Source organism: Natator depressus, chromosome 27 (genome assembly GCF_965152275.1).
Source record: "Natator depressus isolate rNatDep1 chromosome 27, rNatDep2.hap1, whole genome shotgun sequence".
Lineage (NCBI taxonomy): Eukaryota > Metazoa > Chordata > Testudines > Cheloniidae > Natator > Natator depressus.
This window is the reverse complement of record NC_134260.1, coordinates 13,646,090-13,670,398: the sequence shown is the minus strand read 5'-3', so window position 1 is coordinate 13,670,398 and position 24,309 is coordinate 13,646,090. Positions and strand designations below refer to the sequence as shown.

Here is a 24,309-nt window from a genome sequence, read left to right as displayed (position 1 = left end):
AGGTTGGGTAGTCATGTGTGTGAGAGAGAGACACACACTGTCCCTCTCACTCGCTATTGCAGCACGCTCGGCCTGGAGGAGCAGGGCTTTGGGGTATTTCCAAAGAGGTAGGCATAGGGCAGGCTCTGTTCCCCCTGGCAGAGGAGAATGTAGCAGTCTGCCTGCTTTGTGAATTGTTCCCATTATTCTTGGTGAATTCCCCCAGGAGTATAAAACAGGTGTAAAAATGTTACGGCTCCTTACATTGCCGGAGTGGTGTAAAGGAGCCTTATTGTAAAGGACAGTGTCGCCTTATAAATGCTTATGGTGCTTCAGTGATTAGAACTGGTCTGAATTTTTGGCCTGAAAAAATTTCCTATCAAAATGTGCTCCATGAACTGTTTGCTACTGACCTTTCTGGAGCTGGTCAGTACTCAGTATAAATTGTGAGTTTGAGTCCACAGCCCTCACTTGCTCTTCAGTTGCCTATGATGTAACACATAACACTATGTCTGCATATATTTGTTGACTAATACTTAGAGGTAAAGGGTCAATACGAGCTACATTACTATTAGACAGAGAGGGTTTGGGGATTTCCTCCAATGCTTCCCACTCCCATCCTCTATCCACTGTATTGTAGTTTAAACCAATTACCAAAATAATTGAAACTAGCTGGATTATATTGCATTGTTTTGACAAAAAAGATGCAGAATTTTGCAGAATTTTAAAATATTGTGCGCAGAATTTTTATTTTTTTGGTGCAGAATTCCCCCAGGAGTAGTGGTTGCTGGCTGGATTACAATATTATTCCCCAGGGTTTGCATCACTGACCTCTTAAGCTTGATTATAATAATAGATTCATAGATACTAAGGTCAGAAGGGACCATTATGATCATCTAGTCTGACCTCCTGCACAACGCAGGCCACAGAATCTCACCCACCCACTCCTGCAAAAAACCTCACCTATGTCTGAGCTATTGAAGTCCTCAAATCGTGGTTTAAAGACTTCAAGGAGCAGAGAAACCTCCAGCAAGTGACCCGTGCCCCATGCTACAGAGGAAGGTGAAAAACCTCCAGGGCCTCTTCCAATCTGCCCTGGAGGAAAATTCCTTCCCGACCCCAAATATGGTGATCAGCTAAATCCTGAGCATATGGGCAAGATTCACCAGTCAGATACTACAGAAAATTCTTTCCTGGGTAACTCAGATCCCACCCCATCTAACATCCCATCACAGGCCATTAGGCCTATTTACCATGAATATTTAAAGATCAGTTAATTACCAAAATCATGTTATCCCATCATACCATCTCCTCCATAAACTTATTGAGTTTAATCTTAAAGCCAGATAGATCTTTTGCCCCCACTGCTTCCCTTGGAAGGCTATTCCAAAACTTCACTCCTCTGATGGTTAGAAACCTTCGTCTAATTTCAAGTCTAAACTTCCTAGTGGCCAGTTTATATCCATTTGTTCTTGTGTCCACATTGGTACTGAGCTTAAATAATTCCTCTCCCTCTCCAATATTTATCCCTCTGATATATTTATAGAGAGCAATCCTATCTCCCCTCAGCCTTCTTTTAGTTAGGCTAAACAAGCCAAGCTCCTTGAGTCTCCTTTCATAAGACAGGTTTTCCATTCCTTGGATCATCCTAGTAGCCCTTCTCTGCACCTGTTCCAGTTTGAATTCATCCTTCTTAAACATGGGAGACCAGAACTGCACACAGTATTCCAGGTGAGGTCTCACCAGTGCCTTGTATAACGGTACTAACACCTCCTTATCCCTACTGGAAATACCTCTCCTGATGCATCCCAAGATCGCATTAGCTTTTTTCACAGCCATATCACATTGGTGGCTCATAGTCATCCTATGATCAGCCAATACTCCAAGGTCCTTCTCCTCCTCCGTTACTTCTAATAGATGCATCCCCAGCTTATAACTAAAATTCTTGTTATTAATCCCTAAATGCATGACCTTACACTTCTCACTATAAATTTCATCCTATTACTATTACTCCAGTTCACAAGGTCATCCAGATCCTCCTGTATGATATCCCGGTCCTTCTCTAAATTGGCAATACCTCCCAACTTTGTATCATCCGCAAACTTTATTAGCTCACTCCCACTTTTTGTGTCGAGGTCAGTAATAAAAAGATTGTACTTTCCACAGTATGCATCCGATGAAGTGAGCTGTAGCTCACGAAAGCTTATGCTCAGATAAATTGGTTAGTCTCTAAGGTGCCACAAATCCTCCTGTTCTTTTTGCGAATACAGTCTAACATGGCTGCTACTCTGAAACCAATAAAAAGATTAATAGTTTGCCCATCTCTAGATTTTTCTTTCTGAGGATCTCAAAGTGCGCTAGCACCCCCCAGAGAATTAATTATTATCATGAGTGGCTGGTGTTGGTGACACCTATGTCCATGGGTCGGGTGGGGTGGGAGCCTGCTGCCATCTCCCTGGCACTATCCTTTGCAGCTCAGAGGAGCATGCACTGTACTTGCACAGCTCCGGGTGTTCAGTCCTCCAGCACTTCCTGTGAGCGATCTACCGGCAGTTTTGGAAGGAGCCTGACCCTCTGCCAGCTGCACTGGGATCCTCCCTTGGACTATGGCATCTGGACCATCCCTTTTACAGCACAGGTTGAGCTGGCCACGCCTGCCCTCCCCCATTCCCCACACTAGAACATTCGTGGCAGTGTGGGGAATGGGGGAGGGCAGGCGTGGCCAGCTCAACCTGACGTGGGCGGAAAGGGCTGATGTTAAAACGCAGGCACCAGCCGGGTTTGAGACCTTGCACACTCCCCCTTGCCCTGATTCATAAAGAGCAGAGGTCCCGAAGGAGGCGTTGCAGCAGGAGCCGGGGCGAGGGAAGGTGCAAGGAACTGCAGCTCAGGTACGCTGTTTGGAGTGCTAGCCTTGCATGCACCTTGTTTTCCAAGTGTCTTTCCTCATGAATCTTCCCGTTCATTTTGTTTCAGATTGCATCAGTTCATCTTGTTCTTTGCTATTGTTCTCCTTCCTCTGCTGCTTTGTCTTTAGCTGGTGATTTATTTCCTGCCTTTTTTTTTTTTCCCCTGAGAGCAAATATCCAGGAGAGACGTCAAATTAGCCAGGACATGGTGGTTCTTGTCTGAACAATGCAGCGGACTGGCAAAGGCACCAGTTGTATTTACTCAGGGTAGGGGGTGTTGGATGATCTGTTGGACATTACAGGGCTTTAGATTTATTCCGAGGCCATAGGAGTAGATTTGTTTCTTACTGTTTTCAATTTTTATTTGATTATATTCTTACATATGATTTTCCTTCCCTGGCTGGGGTTCGAGCATATTTAACCATTGAGTGATGCACGTCACATGCACATTGCACCAGGATGGATAACCCCCGGCCCACGGACACCTGCTTAGCCTACAGAAATGGAGCACGGCCTGAGTCCCCCCCCTCAGCTGCAGCCTCCTCCCGTGCTATTGAGAGTTGAGCTAATAGCAATATCCGCCTGCAGTGAGAGGTCTGCCTAGCTGGAGGTGCTGCAGTCTGGGGGGGTCAGGAGGAAAACGACTGGTCCAGAAGCCAAGCGCAGATAAGCCTGCAGCCTCTGAAAGTCAGCAGGGAGGACGCATTCGGCAGGGCCGGGAGGGATTTGGTGTGGCAGGCTAGTCTGGAGATAAGCTGTTGAAAGAAGCTCAGGCCTCTAGACCCATTTGCCTAATAACGGGGCTTTCGGTTTTATTATTATTGTAGGGTAGCAACTAGAGGCCCCAGCTGAGCTCATTGGGCCAAGCACTGTCCAGGCACAGGCAAGAGACAGGCTCTGCCCCAAAGAGGTTACAGTCCAAACAGACAAAGGGTTGGAGGGGAAACAAGGCACAGAGAGAGGGGAAGGCCACAGCTGGGGAGGAGCCTCAGACCAGTGCTCTAACCACTATAGATACTGCCATGGTCTGGAATTTGTACTGGTTAGAAATGGGCCATAGAGTGGTGCTCTCTCGAAAGAGCCATGGCTGGCGGACGGGAGGCAGAGGGAAGAGCGCCTGGCTGTTCGCGGGGCGCTTTGTGCAGGGTTACAGTTTCCAGGCGAGGGATTTCCTAGGATCTGAACCCGAAGAAAAACAAGCACTTCAAAATCTGGGTTAGAATCCCCCAAGGCAAAAGGATGGGGGGGGGAGCCAGTCCAAGGAAGGGCTGAGCCTCCTCATCTCAGTGACTTCAGTGGGGTATCCTGCCCCAGCTTTTTCAGAGGTCAGACAGCCCTCGTTCTGCCCCCACGCCTGTGTCCTGGACCTTCCCACCCCGCAAAAAAGCTTCTCTGGGCTGATGCTCCTTTGGCATGGGCACCATCTAAAACAACAACATGCTCACGGAGACAATACTCAGTTCTCTTAGAGATACTTTTCACCCATGGTGCTTTACCAAGGAAGGCCAGTACCATTACCCCCATTTTACAGGTGGGGAAACTGAGGCACAGACAGGGGACATGACATGTCCACAGTCACCCAGCAGATCAGTGGCAGAGATAGAAAATCCATGCCATACCTAAGGAACCTGCTGTTATCCCTGGAGAGGAAAAGCCTCCAGTCTAGGTATTTTGTCTCAGATGTTCCCTGATTAATTAATACTGGGTAGAGGAATTTATTTCATTTTATTTGGACTGAAATCCCCTTCATAGGATTCAGATTTTACTTTCCTGAGTTTTCAGCTGTTGTTCTCCCAAGTTGCCAAAGTAGCAAAGCGCCTGCAAACTCCTACAGCTCGGCTTGTCCGAGGGGCAAGGGAGGGAACCACACAGCAGCCACGGCTGAGCAGCGCAGCTGTGCTGAGGTTCCTTCTGGCTAGTGAAACAGCGTGTCTCTCTTCACTACGGGCCGAGGCGAGGCTTGAGGGAGCTGGCTGGCGTGCAGATTCAGTCCTGCCAGCCCTGACTGTTCCAGACTCACAAGTCCAGTTCCAAAAGTCCTGGGATTGGCTTAACAGTCCTGACATTTTACCAAACGAAACATAAACTTGGGGCAGTTGGGTTTTTTGTCGTCTCTGGGGCATTTTGTTTGTGTTTTAAATGGAGGGGTCAAGTTTACAAGCTTTTCTCTACAACCAGCAGGGCTAAAAACCTTTTCCCAATGAAAGCTGGGATTCTGCTGTAATCCCATGATTCCAGGAGCTGGAGCTTTAAGAAAAAGACCAGAGAGCATAAGACTCCTGATCAAAATGTGAACATTGGCAACATGGTGTCAAGTTTCTAAGAGCCTTCTTGGTGCTGCTGGCTATTTAGAGTCATCCCTGTTTTCAGAAGAGTCTCTGTCATCTGAAAACTCAACCTCCCCCTCCACACACTGCAGTCAGACCCAGCTTCCGGCTCCTCCACCCGCACAGGCTGCCTCGTGCTCTGGCGTGCTAACTCCCTGATAGCCGGGGCAGATCAATACTTGCTATATGATATGGCTTCTGTTCGGCAATCAAAACACAGCCGGCATCACCATGGCAACTGTTTTCCTCAACTTCACTGACGCGCCCTGTTAATCCGGGCGAGTCCCAGAACAGGCCTCCGATGACTAAGGAGGGCGTCGTTTGCTCTCGAGCCCCAAACGCCTGTGTCTCCGTCCTCTCGCGACTGGTGGATGTCGGAAGGTGCTCCAGGGCTCGCATTTCAGAGCTGTCAGAGCTGGGACTCGGGTCAGGCAGGAGGGGCTTGTGGTTGTAGATGCAGCGGGCCCAGGTTTGATTGTGTTCTGTTCAGGACATACAGACAGAGAAATTAGATAGAAACATAAAATACTCTTGCTGGAAGGTTGCAATGTCGCACATCAACTACCTGAAAGGGGGTTCCAAAGAGGATGGCTCTAGATTATGCTCAGTGGTAGCAGATGACAGAAGGAGGAGTAATGGTCTCAAGTTGCAGTGGGGGAGGTTTAGGTTGGATATTAGGAAAAACTTTTTCACTAGGAGGGTGGTGAAACACTGGAATGCGTTACCTAGGGAGGTGGTGGAATCTCCTTCCTTAGAAGTTTTTAAGGTCAGGCTTGACAAAGCCCTGGCTGGGATGATTTAGTTGGGGATTGGTCCTCCTTTGAGCAGGGAGTTGGACTAGATGACCTCCTGAGGTCCCTTCCAACGCTGATATTCTATGATTTTATGATCTTGGTGAGGGAAGGGTTAACCCACAAACACACAAAACAGAGTGAGAGAAAACAGGCTGCACAACTCATGCTACCTTCCTCTAGGATGGATCTTTGCGGACTAGCTGCTGAAAGACCCAGATCACATGCCTCTCAATAGAGACCCAGAGGCTACAAGCTATCCAGGAAAACCCCAGAGAATTTAAAGTGATGGCTTCCAGTTTTCAGTGCAGATTCCTGCTTCCACCCAGGGCTTTTAAACACAAACCAAACGCACTCAGGGACTAGTCAGAACTTCACATTAACCACGTTCCTAGTGCATCACTTCAGCCTCCTATGCAGCCAGCCCCTGGGTCACACTTTATCAGCAAAACAATGGGACGACGCACGGTCATCCCCATGCAAAGATCTGAACTGGCAATCAGACCAGCCCTCCTACCCATCGCAAGAGTTCACCGTCTTGGTTAGGGTCAGCTGTCTATCACTATCACCTTTGAGATGGCCCCAGTTTTCTCGGAAGCCATCCAAAGGGCTAGATTGAGGCAATGACAGGTTGTGTAATTCTCAGTCAAGGAAAAGGTGGGGTGCAAATGGGGCTGAGAGAATTCAGCTCTCTGGAGGGCTGGGGAGGGGGGTCGAAAGCTGTTGCAGTGAGGATGAATTTGCAGCTTGCCCTAATGCACCGGGGGACTCAGGTCACACTGGTGGAATCAAGCGCAAAGGAAAATTTGCAGAGTGGTTTTCTTGGTTTTTTTTTCCAATTGAATTCCAAGTTTGACCCCTGCTTCCCTACTTTAGATATTACTCCGCTAACGTAGGTTCCAGCTCCCAGAGAGCCTAGTGTCTAACCGCTCGTTCTTTGCATTCTGTAGGTTCCCTTCGTGTGCCTTCCGCTTGAGACGGCAGATTAAAGAAAAGGTTTGTCGTGGCCCTGGGTGGAAAAAGGCACGTGGAGAACTCGCCTCCAAGACAACGCTCCCAGGCTGAATATTAAGGCAGGAAGCCGAAGTGATGTCTCAGGTCATACCCAGCCATGTGCTGCGGGTTGGCCAGACGATACGTGTTGCATCCCAGGAAGAAAGCAGAAGCTTACATCCAGCCAGGAGCCCCTGCTGCTCTAGCTTGACGACAAAATGTTCTTATTATTCAGCCAAGGGTTGGCTCAGCCAGCCTATGATGGCACAAACCAAAGCACGGCTGCTGCCAAATGGGGGACTGCATGGACCTAACTCGAATGCCATGTTCACATGTGTGGCCTCTCCCCCACCCGGGAAAGAGCGTCCTGTTGCCTCTTTGGAAAGAGCCAGCCCCACACATCAGCCAGAGGGTGAGGAGGAGACTGAGGGGAATCCTGAGGCCAGTCCAGTGTCTCCGACTCTGGACGTGTCGATAGAAAGCCTGAACCAACTGATCCTAGAAATCGACCCGACCTTTCAGCCCCTCCAGCTCAAACCAGACAGCAGCAAGAAGTATACTGCCCAACCCACATCTCCTGGCAACATGGCTGTGGCCGAGAAACCAGACCCAGATTTATTAGGTGAGGTGAGGGTCGTCAACGTGCAGTGGCGCCAGCGCACGGCGAGCTCAGCCCTAGCAAAGTAGCATGAAAGTCCCAAAGTGTTTCCATGCATTGCCCGTGCCATGTGCAATCCCAGAGAATTCACCCCGGGCATTGCCCGTGCTACGTGCAATCCCAGAGAATTCACCCCGGGCATTGCCCGTGCCATGTGCAATCCCAGAGAATTCACCCCGGGCATTGCCCGTGCTACGTGCAATCCCAGAGAATTCACCCCGGGCATTGCCCATGCCATGTGCAATCCCAGAGAATTCACCCCGGGCATTGCCCGTGCCATGTGCAATCCCAGAGAATTCACCCCGGGCATTGCCCGTGCCACATGCAATCCCAGAGAATTCACCCCGGGCATTGCCCGTGCCACGTGCAATCCCAGAGAATTCACCCCGGGCAGCGGGCAGGCACAAGGTGGAGGTGCTGCCCAAGTCCTCAAAAAGGGCACTGGTGAAAGGTAATTTTAACCAAAGTACAGTCAGGGTTTGGATGTGATTTTTCTTGCCTATCACATCAGGGGCAGGCAAGTTGATTTTGTCGCTGGGCTGGCAAGTTTTCTCTCTGACTTCCATGGGCCCCCATCACCATAGTGTCTGAGGCCGCTCTCAATCCATAATGTATTTATCCCCATAGACCCTCTGTGCTGCAGGGCAGAGCTGTTATCCCCATTTCACAGCTGGGAAACTGAGGCACAGATAGGCTAGGTGACTTACAGGGGTTAGTGGAGGAGCTAACAGTTTACGGTCACCTGGCTGGACTTAAAGCCAGGGCAGGTGTGTGGCTTAATGAGGGATTAATGGGTAAGGCAGGAGCTCAGAAGTAAGGCGCAGGGGGCGAGTGAATTAGTATAAAGATCAGAGCAGCCCGAGCCTGCAGCCTGTGGGCCTCAGGAGAGGTGTGTTTGAGTTTTGTTTGTCCTGCAGTTTCTTTGGAGGGGGGGAACCGCCCTCAGAGGGAGGCTAATTAAGGTGCTGAGACAGACTTGGGGCTCTGAGTTCAGTTCGCAGCCTTGCTGCAGAATCCCTGTGTGACCCTGGGCCAGTCTGTTTCCAGTGGAGCTCCGCTCTCATTTAGGCCCCCAAAGGAGGGGCTGGACTTTCAGCAGAGCCCCATGTGCCAGGTGCAGAGCGAGCTCCTTCGAAAGTCTGTCCCCAGCTGTGAGAGCGAACCCCGCCGCTGGCAGCAACAGAGGGAGAGCAAGGCTTAGCCACTGGGCCCTGCGCAGAGCCGGGTTCGCCGGCACGCTGGTGAATGTAGCACCCACCGTCACCACCACGGAGGCCGCTCTCTACAGCCGTGGGATTGTTCCTAAAAAACTCTAGTGTGTGCTCATCTTCTGTGCCTCAGTTTCCCCATTGGTAAAATGCAGCTAACAGAACTGCTTTACCTTGCTGGGGTGCGGTGAGGCTAAGCCCTTCACAACTGGGGAGGCACTCAGATAGCGTCATGCTGGGAATGACATAAGGGGGCAGCTGAATGAGCTGGAGCCCGGGCATATCGACAAGGAACAATGGGGAGCGGCTGTGAATGGCAACACGTTCCCCTGGGTTCTTGCTGCGAATTCCTTTGCAAGACAGAGAGTGGAGGGGGACTGATGGCAGAGAGTGGCTTGCACAAAGTAACGTGTTGAGTGAAGACTTTTAGGGATGCGGTGGCCCCTGAGAAATCATTTCTGCAAAGGCCCTGGGTACGCCTGCAGGTTTTCCATTGTCATTCTTTGTGGAATGAAAATCCTGGTGTGTGCGTCTGAACCTTCCACTCAGGGAGAGTTTGCATAACCCACGGTGTGTTCATGGGAGATATTCATGGCTGAAGCTAATTCTCTCTGGTACTTAGTGGCTGAGAATGTTAGAATGGCCCTCTGGGCCCTGCACAGCATGGTCACAGTCAGGCTGCTGTTTTGAAGTCAAACCTGCCGCTTCCTGGTGCCAAAAAATTAGCCAGGACCATGAGCTAATATTAAACCCTTGGCAAGAGCTTCAAGACAGCAGGCACACAGCTGGGTTAAAGTGATGACCCAGAAACAGCCAATTATTACTCCTAACAGGACCCTTCTGAGTTACAATCTTTCCTTCCTTTTTCCTTTGGAGGGAGACCTCCTGGATACAGTGTGTCCAGCCAGGAGCTGGTCGCAAGGGCTCTGGACACTAGTGAGCTGACACTGGGACAAACTGGTGACTGAGCCCTGGCCAGGACTGTCTTTGACAGGGTGATCGCTGCTTTTTAGCAAGAGCAGGGAGGGGAGAGTTTGGGGAAGGGTTGAGGCATGAGAGAGAACTGCCGCGTGTTTATTTTTAGTTGGGGTTTCTCTAAAGGGCTTGACAAGCTTCCGGCAGATCCCCCTAGCCCTGTTGCTCTGGCGGGCTGCAGCACCTTTCGTGCTCCCCGGCTCACCCACTGGGCGGCAGTCTCAGTTAGGTCTGAGTTGCACTGGCAGCGTCAGATCAGCCCAGCCCGGTTCTGGCAGGTGGGGCCCCAGGGCTGGTGTTCTCTGCTGTAGCAGGCCCGGCATTGCTGCCTGCAGGGGAAACCCTTGCAGCCGTGAGTATCGTGGGCTCTGATGTGCTGGATGGGGCTGCTGATCCAGCTCCCTTCTGCGTGTTATCTACACACAGCCTGTTTTCTTTTAAAATTGGTTTCTCAACAATAGACAGATTCACCAGCCCAATTAAACTGAACGTCTGCCAGTGCTTTGCCTCGGGGCCTGGCACCAAGAAGGCAACCAAAGAGTAACTTTTGTGCGGACTTGTCCTAGAACCTGATGCCTTCGAGGCCCAGTTGTTTCTTACAAGAAGCAGTGACCGCAGCCTTTGGCAATTAACCATCCTCCCAGAGTCATCTACTCACTAACCACACGCCATGAGACAGCAACCAGGCATGTCAAATGAACGACAAGGAAACACAAGACTTTTAAGAGCATTTTTTTATTACGCAAAAAAATATTCCATCCTACTGATGCCTTTAACAGTGGCGCAAGGAACGCTCCCGGCTTCAAAGGCAGGACAAGACCCAGCGGCTGGAAGCGGAAGCTAGACCCATTCAGGCTAGAAACGCAATGCACAGTGTTAAGGGCGCAGGAACAACGCACCCCGGGGCACGGTGGATTCGCCGTCGCCCAAAGGCTTTAAATCAAGACTGGGCGTCTCTTTCGCAAAGCTCCTGTAGCTCAGCCAAAAGCTGTGGGCTTGATGCGGGAACGTCTGGCCTGTGCTGTGCCGAGGTCAGATGATCGTAACAGCCCCTCCTGGCCTTAAAATCTAGGAATCTAGGAATACTTGGAGTGGATCTCCACCCACCGGCGCTGGGCTCTGAATCCACTGAATTATACCGTTCTTATATGTACATAGAAGACGAGAGTAGCTCGGGTTAGATTTCATGTGCTCTGGCCCACAGGTGAGTCAGGGGCACGTCTCTTCTGTGGTATCTGCCTTTCAAAAGCCGGAAACTGCCCAAAGAGCTGAGGAAGCACCTTGTTCCATGCTGGTAGTGAGCAGTCCCAGCCCCATCTCTGCCCAGCATCATCTCCCACCAGACACCACGGCCTTGGCTATTTCCTATTTAAAAATAAACCAGGATGGGCTGGTGAAAGCAGCACTTGTTAATGAATAAGGGACGCCGGCAGAGCCCCCAGAGAGCTCACCATTGTAAATCAGCGCACGGTGACCGTGCACTGGCCCCTAGTATGTGGCATTTCTCAGGCTCTTCTCAGTGAGGATCTCAAAGCAAGTTACAGACATTGACTAACTGAGTGTCACGATCCCTCCTGCCCGTTAGCTCTTTTGATCCCTGTGTTACAGATGGGAAAACTAAGGGACCAAGCGGTTAAATGATGATGTGCTAAGAGTCACATGAGGCAGTGGCAGGGCTGGGCATGGAACCCAGAAACCCTATCTCCTAGTCCCCCCTGCTCTAACCACTAGACCCTCTGTTCTCCTACCAGAGCCAGGAATAGAACCTGGGATCCCACTCTTAACTTCCAGAGCAAGAAAGCCGGTTAGTGTGAATGCACAAGTCTGCAGAAATCTATTTTTGAAGGTTAGGCTTTCTTAGATTTGCTTAGAAACAAAACTTTCCCCTTCACAAGTGTGTGGACAGGCACAGCAATATACGAATACGTACGTGTTCTCTGTGGGGTGTCCCATGAAAGAGAGGGACGTGAGGGAGAGCAGTTCTGGGATAGACATTGGGGTGCACATACTTGAAAGATCTTGAATCGCCTTGAAGAGCTACTTCAGTAACCAAAGGACTCCTGCCCAAACTGGGACAACGGACTCGACCGAACTGCTCCCCTGCCCCAGGTTCCGGCTGCTTTTGCTGCTGGAATGCTCAGCCCGGGATCTGATCAGCTAGAAATGTGCAGGTGCCTTGTAACCAGCAGCTTCGCTCTGCACACAAATGGCACCACGCTGATTCTGGGCATGGTTACCAATGCTCCAAGCATCCAGCCACGCCTGGGAATGGGCGAAGTACACCCTGTGCACACAGCCAAGCACGGGGCTGTGCACCAGGTGAGCTGTAAGTGGTATGCAGGAGCCAGAAAGCCCATCCCGCCTCACACGCCCTTTGCCCATGCGTCTGATGTGATCACTCACTTGGGAGTAGCCAGATGTTTTTTTCTTTAGTCAGGTACAAACTGAACTGCTGTTTAAGGAAGACAAATAGACGCATCCACCCTTTGCTACAGGCATCAACATGTAATCATCACAAGGGGTTCTGCACTCTCCAAGATGACCAGACATAACCCTGTCTTCCTTGGGGCTGCTCCCGTTAGGCTGGGGGCAGGGCATTCCGGCTGTAATTAGAAGCGAAGTGTCACCATTTCAGAGAGGTGAGGTAGGAATCTGCTTCTGGGAGCTGCAATGCAAGGCCTGGCCTTGTGACATGGGAGAAAGGGGTTCCTCAGAACTCTGGCAGGAAGCGGCTCTGTACCGTTCCCTGTTCCTTGGCTAGTGGCCACACAATGCCTGCAGCCCCTGCGGGCTTATGAAGAAGGGAATTAACCACAGCCCAGGCCTAATGAAGCGTTGAGGTTGCATCTAAGCACTAGTGCAGGGAAAGCACCGTTGTGGGTCTTGTGTTTGGCACGGGGGGGTTGAAATTCCCATCAAACACAAACTTTCTTTGCACTTGCAATTGTCGGTTGCGCTCCCTTGTTGTGCCTAGATTGTCAGTTCCCCCAGACAGGGACCACGTCACCTTCAGTGTGAATGTGGGGCCTGATCCAGATTGATGCCGTGAGGTGCTGTCAGAATATGACGCTGAGGTTCCAAAAGCTACCTAAGGGATTTGGGTGCCCAGTAAATGGGAACTGTGCATCAAAATCCCCTGGGTGGTTTTGGAAATTGCAGCCTAAATCCATAATAATTCTCCTCCTATGTTTGGCTGATGAACCTGCCCAAATACCTTATTGTTAACTCCTTCCTTTTTCCCCCCCCAGAGATCAAGTACATCGAAATGACCCCCACCCGAGCCAAGAGCCATGAATCGATGCAAGGCTCCGCCAGTCCTTGCATCACTCCGCTCTCCATGTCGCCCCAAGGCAGCTGCTTCCTGCTCCCAAGAGGGGTGCTAGCCCGGGACAACTGCACCCCGAATGGCAGTCTTGTCTTCTCTAGCCCCTCTGGGCCCGACAGCAACCAGGCAGCTCCTCAAAATCAGCCGCCCACTGAGACCTGCTACAGCGTGTCTGAATGTGTGTCCATCCCGCAGCGTGGTCAGAAGGATTGCATCTCCTATAGGCCAAATACTCTCCTGGCCACCTCTCCCGGCCTGGAGAGTTTGCGGAGGGCTTTGTACATTGGCCGGGCTCAGCAGAGAACCAGCAGGGTCTCCATGCTCTCCACGAGCCCGGGATCAGATACCAGTTACGTGCTCGGAAGGTAAATCCGCCTTTGTGATGTCTGTGCGTTCAGCGGCTCGGGTGTATTTCCGCAAAGAACGAGCCATGGCAGAGAGCTTCTCCACCTTTATGGAGATGGCCCCGTTCAGAAGCCAGGTGGGTGGGGATGGGCAGAAAGCTCTTGGGGGGTTCAAAGCCAAATATACCACCAAAGAGTAGTGCTGCATTCTCCCAGGAAACAGCAGATGTGCTAGTGCCCCCCTCCTGCCTTTCCGCAAGGAGCGGTTCATGTCGCGGGAAAAGACTGGAGAGTGTGAGCAGAGGAAAGGACAGAAGAGGGAGCTGGCTATGCCGGCACAATCCCACAGTGCTTTATTCCCCCCTTGGGTGGTTATTTGATGCTGTTATTTGATGTCACAGGAGCCAGGCAAGGTTCCCCCCTCTCCACCCTGCCCCTAGGCAACCTCTTATTTGGCTTGCTGCATAGCGTGTCAACTGGAGAACAAGCCCTCCAATTTCCCTGTACCTTCTGCTTTTCTTCTACAGCAGCACCCAGTCGCTTCTCAACGATGATTCCGACTCTTACCAACCTGCCCACAGATTAGTGGAAAAAAGCCCCTTATCTATTGTCTCCTTCGGTAGCCCTTGTCTCACTTCCCCAGGCGTCCAAGTCGATGGTTTTGGAGAAGCCTTTAGCCCAGGTCCCAGTTCCAACAAAGTGAACACCTCTTCCTGCCTGCCACTCCAGAAGGGACACGCCAGCAGCTGTCCCCCGTCCATTGTTAACTCCGTGGCTGATATCCCCATACTGCTGGTCAACGGATGTCTGGAACATGGTGAGACGTCTCCCAGGATGGGCAAAGACTTCCAGGGTTCCGTCAAGCAGAAAATTCCACCCAGTTCCAGCTCCTCCTCAGGGATAAGCAGCTTGAATAAGACCTCTTCTGAAACGTCTCTCTCCTTCTCCACGAACGGTAAGTTGTGCCTGTTTTGAGTTGGAACCACTCTCTGTTTCAGAGTGAAGTTATCCAACACAGAGAATCCCATTGGGTTTCCAAGGTGGAAAGACAGGATGAAACTGGAGATTGTGTTTCCGCTTCCAATCAAGCTTTCATTTATAAATAGTTAATAAGACACTAATAGATATTTTAGCTATCCTTGACGGTGTCCTTGATGGTGATAACCCCGTCATCAGAGGTGTTAGAGATGGTTATAAGTCATGGTTGTAAGCAACCTGTTGGACTCTCTCAAGATCTAGAACGATTGATTAATCGTTTATTGAAACAGCTAGTCATCATTTTTAACTCTTCATAAATTGGAACCCCAATATAAAGTGTGACCAAGATGTCGTATAAATGAAAACTCTCTCCTGCAGAAAATTGTGTGCAGAAATGTCCAAGAATTGTTCATTAAAAAAGGGGTTAAAAACAACCGGTAACGATGAGGTTCCATAAAATTATAGGGCCCCATCCTCAGCTGGCATGACCAGGGTAGTTCCATTGAAGCAGATGGAGCTTTGCTCATTTACACTGGCTGAGAACGTGACCCATAATGTTTTAATTTCATCCTTATTTCAGGGCTAAGACTTTTTTGCCCCCATTTGTTTTTGGAGGACATCTAAAGATACCAAAAGTTTGGGAAACACGAGGTTCCTAGTTCAAGGGTAAACAACTGGGCCATTGTTCTCTGGAATAGTTTATGGGGGCAGCTCCCGACAGAGACTTTTCATCTGGACTCTCCTGGGAAAGAAAAGAGTGATGTCTCTCAACATAGCGCTCTTGACTTCAGTGGAGCTGGGCCGATACACACCAGCCGAGGAGTAGCCTATTATCTTTCTGATCTTGACTGTGATTTGCCAAGAAGACAATGAAGTGGGGAGTGAATTATGCTGGAAACCGGAGAGGAAGTTCTAATTGAAAGACTTGAGCAAACATTTAAACCCAAGCTCAGTTAAAAGAGAAACAGTCTTTGTTAGGGTTCTTCTCCCCTTAAAGATGCCAGGGAAGAGACTCCCTGGGATCTAAATACCTATAACACATGCCTAGGTCTCTCTGCAAAGAGAGAGGTTCGTGTCATGTGCCATGCATGAGGGAATGCCATTGTCTCTTGCAGATCCCTCCAAAGATGGTGAGCCAACCATGAAGTTTGTGATGGACACGTCAAAATACTGGTTCAAGCCAAGCATTACAAGGGACCAAGGTAAAAAGAGTGGAGATTTTGTTGCTAGGCCTATCCCATTACCAAATCTACCCTTCTGCATAGTTCTTGGAGAGCTGCTTGTCTCATGGGGTGGCAGAGGACCCGCAGATGTGCTATGCATCACTTAGGTCCCATAGTGACTTATTTCCTAATTGCATCCTAACCCAATAAAAGCTGGTGTTACAGGAATGAAAGAGCCACTCACCAGTCTAGAGATGATGCTCAGGAAACATCAGGTCTTCACTCTGTCTATGCTGTCCGAGTCGAGAAGAATATGCTCCCCTGTCTACCGATCAGCTGAGTGAACTTGGTTTTGGAAAGGGCCGACGGTATTTTTCAATTCCCAGGATACGGATCCTGGCTGAAGTCAAATGCTTCTTGAATCACCCCTGTGCAGTAGCACCATTCTGGTCAGGTCTTCTGCAAGGACAGAGCCTGGACCTCTGAATTTAAAAGCTCAATGAGGCAACAGCTAAAGAAGCAGGTCCATTAGTTCGGAGGACCTAACATTAGCAGATTCATTAAATGAGGATATGTTGTCTAGCCACTAAAGGGAGACAAAGTACCAGACTGTTAGCATGGGTTGCACATGCATGAAGGAAATACTCATATGCACCCTGAAACCCACCCCGCTGCATTTCATTCCCCCCCGGGGATGGTTACAGCGCTAGACAGAGGGAATGCTGAGTTCAGAAATGCCGAAATGCCGCTTGCATTGCATGGGTAACCCTCTCCTCTGTGCCTTCAGCCATCCGACTTCTGAAGGAGGCAGAACCAGGCGCTTTCCTCATGCGGGACAGCACATCGTACCGCGGGTCATTCGGGCTGGCGATGAAGGTTCTCAGCTCACCATCCAGCTGCGAGACAGGTACAGAGAGGCCTCTTAAGAACACAGAGCTAAACTCCCCAGGAGAATCGCATAAGCCAGGTTCAGCGGTTTGTAATGGAGCCAATAAGCAATGAGAGTTTTGCTAGATTAGGGACCCACCCCTGTGGGTCAGCACAAGGGCCACACATCACTTGAAACCTCAAAACAGGGCTGCAGGGGGAACGTAAGGGTCAGTGCCGAATTGCCTGGTGGTGGCCCAGAAGCACAATTGAAATGGCATTTTGAAAATCCCACCCTGCAGGTAGAGCTGAACTAAAGGGGGTCATGCAGTTACCGCCCAGCCCAGAGGCATGCAGGGAAAGTGGAGGGTCAAAAACACGGTGGGCAGTAACACTGGAGATTGTGGTAGAGCCTCTCTTGCATTTTGCTTGAAGGTGAGGACAGCAGCGACCTGGTCCGACACTTCCTCATTGAGTCATCTGCCAAAGGAGTGCACCTTAAAGGGGCCAGCGAGGAGCCCTATTTTGGTAAGGATATGTCTGTCCTGGAGCGGCAGTTACGGGAGGAGTATTACATGTATTATGGTAGCACCAGGGCCCTGATCGCAGTTGTGCCTGGTGCTTGTCTACACCGCGGCTTAAATGCTTGTGGCAGACGCCTCCCAGCGTGTGCCGCGTGACCAGTCAGAGCTGCACATACAATGGGTAAAACCTCTAGGTAATAGACCAACGCCACCGTCTTCGCTCCGGCCAGCTGAGACCGGGGCAGGGAGGTGGGAGGACGTGGGAGCTGGTGGGTTCACGTGTTCCTGCCGTCCGGTAAGCCTCTCGCTGTCTCGGTTGCAGGGAGCCTGTCGGCCTTCGTCTACCAGCATGCCATCACACCGCTAGCCCTGCCCTGCAAGCTGGCCATCCCCACACGAGGTATGGGGCCAACCGGGAGGAGACCAGCGGGCAGAAATCCTGGGAGTTAGCGAGGTGGGGCGGCTAGGTGGCCATTGCGGACATGTCTGGACTTCACAGCTACGGAATGGCCCTCCCTTCCCCCAGTCCAGCAAAATGGGAGTTTGGAAGGGGCCGGCACATGGCACGCATAGGGCCTGGCCATTACCGCAGTGCGGACACGTCAGTGGGAATGGGGGACAGCACTGGTAGGTGGGGTCGGGGGTCAGGGAGAGGCATGAATGGTTGGCAGCTGCAAAGCACCATAATCTGCATCAGGGCCGGAAAGGCGGAGCAGCGTGGACGAACGAGGAGGGGTCAGATCACAGAGGTGGAGGGGGGACACAGACACGAAGGGCTTGGAAGAGGCGGAGGGTGATGGTGGGGGATGTCCCTGGATCCCTGAATAGATGTGGCCTATTCACAGCGGGTGAAATTCACCCGTGTGCAGAGACCCTAAGACTTAACTGGCTCCTGGGCTCTGTGTGTCCTCTGAACAGAGGGTGAATTTCACCCTGGCCAACCGTTGATTTCAGAGCTGCTTACTCCGTCCATGCCTCACGGTTCTGTTTGTTCCTTGCACAGATTTCGCTGGTGGAGAAAATAGCCCTGAGACCCCCCTGGAATCTGCACTTTCTGCAAGGAAGCAAACTGCTGGTGAGCAAAGAAAAGCAGCCAGGTTTCTTCCGGGCTTTATTTGCTGGAGGGGCAACTGTCGCCATCCTGCAGGGCTTTGGGCTTCACCCCGTGCGGAGTGATTTCACCTGTAACACACCCGACACTGTGATTTTTTTTTTTCACCGTTGTGATCAATTCTGACACAAGCCGTGGAAGTAGCGGAGGAGCAGCTGCCGCGAGCAGGACCCGGAGCTTGGGGGAGCGGGAGGGGAGCGGCGTTGCCAGTTTGCACCATTTTATCACACGTCGTGTGGCCCTTGGTGTTCTTCTTGTAGCCCCAATCCCAGGAATCAGGGGACTGCATGAGAATCTCGGCTTGCGTTAAAATGAAAGGCAGCAGCCAGCTCTCATGCCTGAGAAACGTTTGCAAATGGCTCAAGCCTCCGAAGGCAAAGGAAGAGAACCCAACTACTGATTTCTGAACACCTGGGATTTGGCGGTCCTGGGGTAGTGCCGTTGTGGCTGCTTCGAGCTGCTGTGTGGACAAGCATAGGGGGCCTAATGGGGGAAGTGTAAAGACTCCAAGGCTAGCAGGATATAAAGGTCATTCTCCTGTCCTGAGTATGCAGCCAGTAACGGGTGCGCTGCGGGTGAGAGCAGAGGACCAGAGAGAGAAATGTAGTATAATTATTACTGGTCTGACTGTCGTGCCGTGGGCAGGGGCCCCAGTGCGCTAGGTGCTGTACAAACACAGAACAAAGAGCTGGTCCCCTGATCGCTCTTCAAAGCAGGCAGGAGGGGCCCGCAGACCCAGCGTGGCGCTGACCTTGGTTTTGTGCTGTGCCCTTGCAGCCTGCAATGTCTTGTACCTCAACTCCGTGAGCGTGGAGACGCTGACCGGGGCCTCGGCGGTTCAGAAGGCAGTCTCCTCCACCTTCGAGCTGGAGACGCCGCCCATGCCCACCATTGTTCACTTCAAAGTGACCGAGCAAGGAATAACCCTGACCGACGTCCAGAGAAAGTAAGGATGGTCATCTGGGACGAGCCTGCCCGCTCCAGCGGAGATGCTGGCGTTCGACTCCCTGGGGCGGTGCTTCTGACAGCACTGCTGCGGATTGGTCAGGGCTGGCCAAGTGGCTAGATTCCAGCATGAATGGGGACAGGGCTGCATAAAACCTCGTTATCTTAATCCTGAGCTTCCTCTCCGAAATGGGGCCAAAGCCTCCTCCCGGTTACAATGTTGCAAGCCCCATGTAAATTACAGGGGAAACTGGTCCTCTGGGACAAATTAATCCCTTCTGTAGCTGGAGGCGTAACCCCAGGCTGTATTTGACCCATTACATTTAATAGTACAGGGACAGGATTCCACTTGGAGCAAAGCCACTGTAAGTGTGCCACTGGCCCTTTGGTGACGGGACTTAGAATCGGGCGCTAAATTCATGTCACTGCTCAGCCGAGATGGATCAGAACCCAGCCCTTAGGCACCGATGGGTTCGTTGGCTCAGCAAGAATGGTTTGACTTTGAAGAAGTGTATTTCTCCCCATTGAGCTATCCAGGCGCTGCCCCTTTTAAAGCCTTCTCTTCTTCTTCTTCTTCCCCTCTGCAGGGTGTTTTTCCGACGGCACTATCCCCTCGCTGCCCTCAGCTTCTGTAGCATGGATCCTGAGAACAGAAAGTAAGTTGCAACTTACTCTGCAAGTCGGGGCAGTTAAGTTATTCAGGGTGCAGGCTGGGTGCTATAGTGTTCATCTGAGCCTCGATGGAAAATAACTGCCATGTGTCTCATGCCCGGTGGGCACCGGATGGGACCAAGGACTGGACCTGAGTAGAAAGTCAAAATTGAAAGAACAGATCAAAATTCCAGATTTTCAGAAAAGACTAATCTGAAGTTCAGCTTTTTTCCCCAGTAAAAGTAACAGTTTTCTAGGTACACAGTAATTATATGCAGCTAATAAAATTAAATATCTGGATTTCTCTTGTAAGCTTATTCGTCTCTTTCCTTTCAGGTGGCAAAAGTACTGCAAGTCTTCAAGGTAAGCTTCATCCAAAGAAAGCTCCCAAAAACGCAGGAGGAAAGGGGCTTCAGTTACGGGGTTCTGGTTATTTATATGGACACATTTCAAACAGCAGCTTAAACTTAAAAATTAAAACCCCAGTGATCGGAGGAGAAACAAACTTTAGTGGCTGGCTTGAACTGAGTTAGGAGAATTCATCAGTGCTTTGTAACGAACCCCTCCTGGAATGGAAGGGGGAAACAAGTGTTACCAATAGAGACCCAAACTTTGTAAGATCTCTGCTGTAGCTACAGCGGGGTGAATTTCACCCTAAGTGGAAAGAGCCCAGCAAATCCTTCAACTCCCTAATCCTCCCCCAAAGTTTTCTCAGTACTCAGGAAGTGAGTTCCTTTATGACTCTACTTTGTGTCCCAGAAATGTTTCACAGTCAGGAAGGTGACAGCGAGAAGCACGACCCCAGTATGGTTTTTCCTCGGGAACGTGATTGGGGAATGGGCCAGGTGGGATTGCTAGACTCAGACGTTCACTCTGCGGCTAGTTTCAGCTTGTTCTCTGCCATTTCTGAATGCAGGCTAACTGGGCCTTTTTTTTTTTTTTTTTTTTTTGGTCGCTCTCTTTTTCAAAGGATCTTTGGCTTTGTAGCCAAAAGCCAAACGGATGCCGAGAATGTCTGTCATCTCTTTGCCGAGTACGACACTGTGCAGCCAGCTTCTCTTGTCATTGACTTTATCAGCAAACTCCTCCCAGAGCAATAGATGCTGCAGACCTGCGTAGAAGCCGTTGCTGGCAGTACCTGGATGCTGCGGAGCCATTTCCTGCCATTCTATTGCCACCCTGTTGCATTTTGGCAGCTGCTCCTATTTATAACTTTTGTTACATACTTTGATGTCCAGAGTTTCAGAGGAAGGTTTTACGCTCCCTGCTCAGCCCTGGGAGCCTCTTCTGGGATCAGATCTCATTCAAGATCTCTGATGAGGAATCCCATGGAAATCTCTATCATGCCGAATGCCTTAGGTGTACGTATTGCAGCCTGCAGGAAGCCACGGTGGGTCAGATGGTGGATGAGTGTGCGACGGCTTGGATTTGCCTTGCAAAGTTATTTGCTCACTCATCTGGGGCGAGGAATTTTGTTCTTTAACAGGCAGGGAAAATATTGGGGCCAAGATTTTTGATAGTGATGCCTTGGTTTCTGGCTGCCCAGTTTGAGACTCTTAAAAGGATCTGAGCTCCCACCCTCCAAAAATCCGGGTTAGCACCGCCCGACCTCACAGATGTCTTGTGAGGATAAATGACGCTCTGCTACAATGGTACCTGGTGCCAGGCGAAGACCTTCTGGAGACCGATAGGCCCTTCTAAGTAGCCTCCAGGTGGATTCTGCAAACCAAGGCCCCTCCAATCACCAGCTGATTCTGAAACAATCTTGGCTCCCTACGGTTTTGTGACTGAAATGTTGGGCGAAGCAGAGTTTTTTGGCCAGGGCTGGTAAATTTTTGTGCCATTTTTGCTCGGCTGGATTAGCCTGGATCGAAATATCCAGATCATGACCAGCGGAGAAATAAACGTTGACGTTTTCATGACCGTAAATGTATTGGCTTTTTGGAGGAGACTTACCTGGATCTGGGCCAGATCCTCAGCTGATGTAAATTGGCAGAGCCGCCTTCTGGGGCACTCCACCTCCTAAAGGAAGCAGGTGACTCCAGTAAGTAAGAGGCCCAATTGCATAGCTAGGGCATTGGACTGGGAGCCAGGAGCTCCGAGGTCAATTCCCTTCACTCAACGGCCATCAGCTGAAGGTCTCATCCCTGTGGAACATGAGGAGATAAACCAGGGACTTGAGCTAGTGAGTCTGGACCTGGGAAATCAGATGGGGTGTGCACAGGTTGCAATACTCATTGTCTAATCCCCTAACTCAATCTGCTTTACCCACTTGATAAGCCAAAATCCTGGGCAGTTAGTTTGTTTGTGTCTCTTCGTCCATTAACTGCTGTATTTTCACAGCACTTCCTGTGCTATTTACAAAGGACTAAGATGTTACAAAAGCACCAGGCTGTGTAACTCTTTGGGCTTGTTCTTTGGCCAGGACTCAGGCGGGCAGCCCGGTTTACTTAGGGGCAAGGCTTGGGGCAGCATGGTCTAGTGGTTAGAGCCCTGGACTGGGACTCTGGAGGCTTGGGTTCTACTCCTGGCAGCTAGTGACCTGCTGTGTGACTGTAGGCAAGTTCCTCCACCTCTCTGTGCATGAGTTTCCCCTCCTGCTCTTTGTCTGTCTTTTATATAATGGCAGTGCCCAAAAGACCCCATGAGTTTCCCCTCCTGCTCTTTGTCTGTCTTTTATATAATGGCAGTGCCCAAAAGACCCCAGTTGGGACTGGGGCCCCCATTTTGCTGCAGTCTCTTTGGGGCAGGGCGACCTCTCGCTTTGTACAGAACTCAGCGCAAGGAGGCCCCAGACCCAATACATTCAATTCATGTCTAGCCAAGTCAGATGCAAAGGAGTATAAAACGAGGCAGGAGCCTTAAATCTCCAGGGGAAGACGTTCTTGAACCAGTGCACTCATTTCTATGTAAAAGTGGGGTGTGTGGGGGGGGTGTTATTCTGAGCTTTGACTTTCAGTGAAGATATTTAAGAAATGGAATCCGCTAGATCTGTTGTTTTGCAAGAACAGATTTCCAAGGGCTCCATTCTGGCTGTGTGATCCATTGCTCAGGACTCTCCGCTCGCTGAGTGGAGAGGCTATGGAACAGATTCCCTCTAGTTCTGATTCATTGGGAGCTGCAAAACAGGGCATCAAACGCTGGTCTTCTGAGCCCTCGCTGAGCACCCCCAGCCACTGGCCCTGCAGTCCTCCAGCCTCGCCCGGAGGTGGGGCTGACCTGGTGCCTAGGCCGTCTGCTGTTTCTCTGCACAGGCTTGAATGTCACCCAAGGGGAAGAACTAGGCAAGGGATAATTCCCTACAAAAGCGCCATTGTCATCTGCTCCCCAAATGAGTCTCTTCTGAGGCCAGGCCACGTGGCCATCCCAACCTGGCCTTTTTGTACAGAGGCTTTCTGACGAGTCTATAACACGACAATGCCTGCTGAGTCTCTGGCCTCTCCGCGGAGCGGGTTTACAAGGGAGCCAATTAGCACCAACTGAAAATTCCTCCAGAGTTTCTTTTTTTTTTTTTTTTTGCAAACAAATAAAGAGCCCCATGCAGCCCAGCCGGAGCTCTGGAATTGGAGGGATGAGCCACTTTAGAACACCAGGAGGCTCCACCGAGTCAGCTTTTATCTCTGGCCCCTTGTGCACATCTTCTGGGAGTTATAAAGACGCAGGAAGGTCTGTCTGGCAGCTTTGCTGGTTATTGTAATGCTGTTTTGATTAAACAAAATTTAATCACTTCTGTGACTTTCAGTCCTCTGCGCCTGGCCTCTAAGAGCCTGGCCTCTGGGACTGTGATTTCTGTTATGCAAGCTGTGAACAAGCAATGTTTTAATTCATTGCTTTTATTACAGTGCTTTCCATGAAAACCTTTGTATAATGGCAAAGGGAATATGAAATTCAAGTGCTCTGGCTCGCCAAATGACAGCACTAAGAGCATTTGCTGCTTTCCTTTTTCTTTTTAGAAAATAAAATATGCAAAAATTCCCCAAGAAAATCTAATTCCCACCCCCACCCTCCACTTTTCAGTCCAAGCTGCTGATAATGAGTCCAATTTTGCAAAACTCCTCCAAACCCATCTGTGTTGCTGTTGTTTGCTTTTCCTTTTCAAACCCAAACCATTCTGGAGCAAGGAAAATGGCCAGTTGTCAAGCCAAATCCTTGACATTTTTGCATTTGGAATGTTTTGTGTCCGTGAAGAGCCCTTTGCTCATGAAATCCTGCTGAAGTTTCAGGTCAGACCAATCCAAACGCTCCAAGGGAAACTCAGCCCAAACCACCTGGATTCAGGAAGAAAGCAGCCAGCAAGTCTCCAAGCACCTCCTGGTTTCCATGGCTTGGCCCAGGATTTTTGGACGCTCAGCTCTTGGTTTAGGTTCTTTACTTTCGTTCCAGCCATTTTGTAACAAGGCCCGATCCTTTATTTTCCTGGTTTGTGGTTTTACAACCACAGCTCCCTGCACCAGCCCTAGCAAATGCCTCATGTCATCACTACTGCTCTGCTCTGGAGTCCAGCCCGTGACGGATATTTCAAGGGCAAACACTCCAGGCCCCTCAATGCTCCGAAAAGTCA

The 24,309-nt window shown here is 50.5% G+C and overlaps 1 protein-coding gene across 1 annotated transcript; it reads left to right on the top strand.

The window, feature by feature from the left end:
- The first annotated feature begins 2,757 nt into the window (after window positions 1-2,757).
- TNS4 (tensin 4) lies at window positions 2,758-21,283 on the top strand. The gene is made up of 13 exons (XM_074940632.1): window positions 2,758-2,870; window positions 6,957-7,621; window positions 13,089-13,530; window positions 14,037-14,464; window positions 15,603-15,689; window positions 16,438-16,557; window positions 16,953-17,045; window positions 17,364-17,441; window positions 18,045-18,116; window positions 18,930-19,098; window positions 19,685-19,753; window positions 20,085-20,111; window positions 20,719-21,283. Exons 2-13 carry the CDS (start codon window positions 7,096-7,098, stop codon window positions 20,846-20,848), a joined length of 2,241 nt encoding a protein of 746 aa, XP_074796733.1. The 5' UTR covers window positions 2,758-2,870; window positions 6,957-7,095; the 3' UTR covers window positions 20,849-21,283.
- Window positions 21,284-24,309: the final 3,026 nt, after the last annotated feature.